This window comes from Anneissia japonica, unplaced genomic scaffold (genome assembly GCF_011630105.1).
Source record: "Anneissia japonica isolate Jap-2015-1 unplaced genomic scaffold, ASM1163010v1 scaffold287726_len2788222_cov184, whole genome shotgun sequence".
In the NCBI taxonomy this organism is placed as follows: domain Eukaryota; kingdom Metazoa; phylum Echinodermata; class Crinoidea; order Comatulida; family Comatulidae; genus Anneissia; species Anneissia japonica.
This window is the reverse complement of record NW_022705125.1, coordinates 1003566-1009471: the sequence shown is the minus strand read 5'-3', so window position 1 is coordinate 1009471 and position 5906 is coordinate 1003566. Positions and strand designations below refer to the sequence as shown.

Sequence of the window (5906 nt, the reverse complement as noted above, 5' to 3'; positions counted from 1 at the left end):
ATTTATTTTATTATTTATCCTGACTACGTAATAATAATGATAACGATATCATTATCATTACGTACGTACATACCATTCATATTTATGCCTATTATATATCTATATTGTGTATCTATTTTAGGTACCATACGTTAAAAACAAAATAATAACGATGCGTGTGGTCCTGCATACTATATTTAGTTTTACATTAAACTTATCTTTGTGTATAATTGTGTTATATATGCATGTATGCCGTATCCAAGTACCTTATGTATGCAGTATCATAATTTCAATCATATTGTTATATACCTATCAATATATATATTTTAATTTACATATATCTAATTCACTCACTCAATATAGTACACATCCGTTGACGTAGCTAACATTCGTTCGTTCGCTTTTTTATATAGATCCGTAATGATATCGCACAAGCCTCTGTGGTCTGCACGGTATGACGCTCGCAGAGATAGCAAGATAGTGCGGGTTCAATTCCCACCAGATATCTTTTTTTCATACAACTATAATAAGGATGAACTATGTTTGATACGATTTTATAACATCATGTTCCTTTATATTCGAGCAGTGTATTATTATCTACTTTATATATATTTATATATATATATATATATATATATAATAATATATATATATAAGGGTGTGTGTGTGTGGGTGCGTATGTATGTATGTATGTATATATATGGGGATATAGTTATAGACATTCGCATACGTGGAGAAAGAAGACAACATGGAGAACAGTAAACTATGTGCTCCCACCTCCCAGCTTAAAGTACAATGGAATTCTGGATAGGAATCATTGGGAACGATCTATAGGGAGAGAGACATACTTTTTGATGCAAGTGGTATGATGGTGTCAGGTCACTTCGTACGAAACCAAGCTCGTACTAATCCATGTCGTACCACGATACATTGCAATTTGACATGTACAATTGTCAATTTGGAAACCATATTCTTGTAATTAACTAGAAGGTGAGGTTGACGTCGCTAAAACCCAATTAATTACTGATATAACTACTGTACGTTTCTTTAATTCCTGGAGGATCGGTGTTCATATGAACTCACGCGTGCACACGAGTTGATTATCTTTTTGTAATCTATACCCAACCACTTGTGTAAAACAGTAGCTAAATTAGAATTAGAAAACATCATCGTTACTTGAATTAGATTTAATATGAATTAAAATAGCATAAATATATCAATCATTGTGTGCTTTAAAGACATCATTTGATAATGAATTCCATGATAGTGTGGTGATTGCATTATTATTATCGCGTTATTATTATTATCGCGTTATTATTATTATTATTATTATTATTATTATTATTATTGTTATTATTATTATTATTATTATTATTATTATTATCATCATCATCATCATCATCATCATCGTCATCATCATACAGTACTCCCCTTCGTAGTGGGTAACACTAGGCCCATAGCTCGCCTGTAATGTTCATTTAGGTATTAAAAGGATTTTAACCATTTGTCTTCGTGAATATAGCCCATAGCCGGTCTTGGATTTTTATATTTATTATATAAATTGATATATTTATCGCTTTCGTAACTGCTGACGCTAGAGCTAAAACCCGCCTTAGGTCCTAGTACGTCTTTATTTGATTATTGGGAGATGTATATATTTCTCTCCGTAATAATTGATTATAGACTATGCTATAGTCCATCTTGCTTTTACTGTTGATTTTGGAAGATGAATTTAGCCTGCCTTGCCTCTTAATATCGTTTATTGAAGATTTCTATATTCTAGTATTAACTGTGACCATATTCGTCTTGTGTTGATTATCAAATTTTATAAGTGAATCTATATTTCTTGATTTTAAATTGTTTGACTATAAGCAGGTGGTAACATACTTTGCTTTTTTGTATTTAATATTGGAAGAAAAATTAAGTCTCACCTAAAAATATAGACAACAAGGGCCAGTTGTATAATCCTGTTTAACAAGCCAGCTTTCCAGTTCTGTATTCTCACCATTTGCGGCGTATCATACTCGAGAAACGAATCTAGATGTAACCAATACCACAGCGGCCACCTGCGCCTTCTTCTTGCCATTATCGTTAAAAAATTCTTATATCTTCCTAAAATATAAACACACTCGTTTAGATATAATCCATTATGATGAAGAATATTCTCTCTGGCTTGTAACCCTGGCGCTGCTTTCTGTATGTTAATGCGAGGCTCTTTCTGCGTCAGAATCCGTCAAGCAATTCGAATGTACTGAAACTTATCGATGTTTATCTGAAACGTGTAGACTCCGCGCAGCGTCGTACTACCCACAATGGATGCCTCACGCGACGAACTCTTGGCAAAAGCGTTACTCATGCGTTGCCGCCGCGTGATCACCACTCGTGGTTTGTCATTACTTCATCTTTAAAAGTCTTTTTGTGTTAACTATACAACTATAAAATATTATTTACTATGGTATAAATTGTAATATTACCTATTGATAGATCCGTGCGATAGTATATTTACATATTTCAATATGAAATCAGTGTCAGGTTATGAATTAATTATAATTGTCTGACGTTATTATACAAATTACATGTTCCAACATTTTATGCTCGATGAATTATGTTGGTGACAGCCGTTATGAAAGTCTAACTAAAATACTCCATATTCCATATAGCATACTTAATCCAATTCTAAATCAATCAAGATTAATTTCCAATTTTTGGTTGAATAAATATTATTTTGACTTTGACTTGGTTTTGAGAGATATTTTATAATTATTGACTAATCTGATGTATCGTGTTTAAAAGTTGACATTACTAATAGATGCAAAGAAATTTGAATACTGAAAACCTCACAAGGACGATCTAAATTTATACGTGACAAAAAAAAAAAAAAAAAAAAAAAAAAAAATACCATTTAGATGTGTATAATATTACTGTACTCTTTTGGTATATCAGTTCCGAATGCAGTCCTTCTGTGCCTTATTGTGGAACTCTTCAATGTTGAAAAGCATAGCGTATTTTGATGCTGATGACAACGTGAATTATTACGATTATGATGATAATTGTTGATTAGTCCTACTTAAGATTATTATGGACAAAAAGGTAGGCATATATTAAAGATATAACCTAAACTCTAGTGTCTATGGCAAAATCTGTATTCTTTGTTGGCCCTGATACATGAACAAGATGATCAAATAGGGATTATACTTTACTAGCGTTACAAACCTCCTATGGAGCACGAAATAACCTAATTTTTGGCTGATTCATAATTTGTGCACAATTAGGCCTTTAACGAGTGAAATGTAATACATAAATATTTATTTACACGTATTTATTCGAATATACACCCTGTTTGAATTAACGCCTCCTCCAGAGACCCTCATTTGGAATAAGGTTGCGAACGTTATGATCACACAACAACATTTTGACATTAATTATGTGTTCTTTTAGTTCCATATTTACAGTGGAATTAAGGGGAGTTTATTTAAGTATACGTACGATATGAAATTTACACAAAAATAAATAAATAAACGCCTCTCTTGAATAAACTCTTCAGTTCAATAAACGTTCTGGGTCGTTTATATCAATAATACAGTATGAACAATGTATGTATTTGTGTATTTATATTCACCAAAAATCCATTACTTTACGTACCGCAATACAAAGATTTGGTACAATGTAATGTAGTAGTGTATGGAGGGGACTTAAGGAACGCCCCCTAAAAAAGCTTGCAGCCCAACGAGGCGCCCCCTCCCACCCACTAGAAATGTTGTGAGCAAATATTATTTTCTAGTTGTAAAGAATCAGTTCATACCATGCTTACTGTAAAGCCCTTTATTTTCGCACGCCCTTAATTTTCACGATTTTCGCGATAAAAACACGAAAATTAAGTTCGCGCGAAAATCGCGAAATTCTGAATAGTGTTTTTGCCAGCTAACGCCACTTCCGATAACCATCGAACGTCCCATTTTACCTTCGGCCCCCCACCCCCATCAATACAATGTCTGCTGCATGAGACCATCGTATCACATTTTTTCTTATTAATGGCCATTTTAACATGCAAACATTAAAAACATTTTTTGTTTTGTTTATTATGCTCCATAGGCCTATATACATTGCAGCTTTAATGATACATTGGCCTCACAGAAGCATCTGTTCGACAAAATTTACTATATTAATATAAGTTTTATAAGTATTAGATTATATGATAAGATACTAATGGTAGATGTATTATTAACTAGTAAGATATACTTGACTCTCCTTCTACTTCCAATTCATCCATTTTAATTTAAACACATTTTGACGTACAAATACAATATTTTTGGAAAATCACAGATATTGACAAAACGTGATGATAAATCACAATTTGAAGTTTAAAATGTATGAAATATAAAATAAAAATAATTGCCTAATTTAAAATATTGATCGTATCGCGACGATAGTAAGGCATAAGAACGAAAAATAACAAGTATAGTGTAAAACGAGTTAAAATACAACTTTCTTCATAAAGCAGAGTCCAATGACAGACCTTGATATGATGATGATCATCATCATCATCATTATCTTCTCTAAATCCGACCGAAAATTTTGAAAATCAATGGTTAACATTTTAAAGGTTGTAATGAATACATATAAATAGGCCTCCCCCACCTTGATTTTAGTGCTGTCGCTACCATTTTATAAATTAAAATGTATGGGGGTGAGTGACTTTTGCAACACTATATTTATGCCTGGCCCGATTTTTTTAATGGCGACCGACCAACCCAAACGTGACAGTACAACACAACAAATGATGGTGATAATGATGATGAAGATGATAATGATGATGAAGATGATATCATAATGATCATGATGATGTTCATGATGATGATGATGGTAGTGGTGCTGTTGATGATGGTGATGTATTTTAACTCGTTTTACACTATAATTGTTATTTTTCGTTCTTATGCTTTACTATTGTCGCGATTCAGATTATCTTCCGCTGCGCAATCGACCAAATTATGAAAACATATAAAAAAAAAAAAACAGAAACAAAAACTAAAGTATATAGTAATAAAATGAATAGTGTGGACGGTGAAGGGGATGTCGACGGCGACAGTGATAGCGATTGAGACTACTTTGGCAAGGAGCTCACTATGTCAATGTTGTGATGAAAACGGCGAATATTGAAGTTGTTTCTTTTTTTCTGATCATACAATCCAAAATGTTCTTCCGTTGTGCAATAAACCAAATGTTGAATATCTATAGAAAGTAGATATGACAATGCATACTCACAATTAGACGACCTAGCGAACGAACCGTAGAAGAAATACATCGTAATTAAAACAATAAAAATAAAATAATTTTTATCCGTTGCGCAATCAACCAAAACATGAACACATAAAAAAATAATGAAAATAAACTCTATGAATAATGTGACGGCGATTTCGATGGTGATGGCGATTACGATTGAGATTGCCATAGCAATGGAGCTCACTCTGTCAATGACGATGGCAGAGGTTATGATAACGGCGATAATTATTACATTGATGTTAAAAACAACAAAATCAATATTAAAGTTTTTTTTTCTTCTAATCATACAATCCAACTGCTATTCCTTTGTGCAATAAACCAACATTTAAATATTAAAAAAAAGTGGATTAGCAATGCATAAGTACAATTAGATGACCTAGCGAAAAAAAAAAACCGTAGTAAAAAGACGTAGTTCCTATATCTAAAAAAAAATAGAAATACAAGAATTTATATTTTCATTTTAATAAACACCACAATTTTGTCCAGGCAATCTGTTCACAGGGGTGGCGCCAGCAGGGGAGGGGGCCGTCGGGTAGAGCTGCCCCCCCCCCACCTCCCCGTCGGAGAGAAAAAGCACAATTCGTCGGGGAGAAAAAAAAATTATATGCATCTTCTACAAATTACTGGACTCTAAAATCGACTAAATA

At 32.8% G+C, this 5906-nt stretch overlaps 1 protein-coding gene across 1 annotated transcript in view; it reads right to left on the bottom strand.

Annotated features, from left to right (window-relative positions):
- LOC117105363 (P2X purinoceptor 4-like) overlaps positions 1-2207 on the bottom strand; it is a 65254-nt gene extending 63047 nt beyond the window's left edge. Inside the window, exon 1 of the mRNA XM_033246491.1 lies at positions 1911-2207. Coding sequence (XP_033102382.1) covers positions 1911-2065 — 155 coding nt within the window. The 5' untranslated portion in view covers positions 2066-2207. The remainder of the gene's footprint in view (positions 1-1910) is intronic.
- Positions 2208-5906: the final 3699 nt, after the last annotated feature.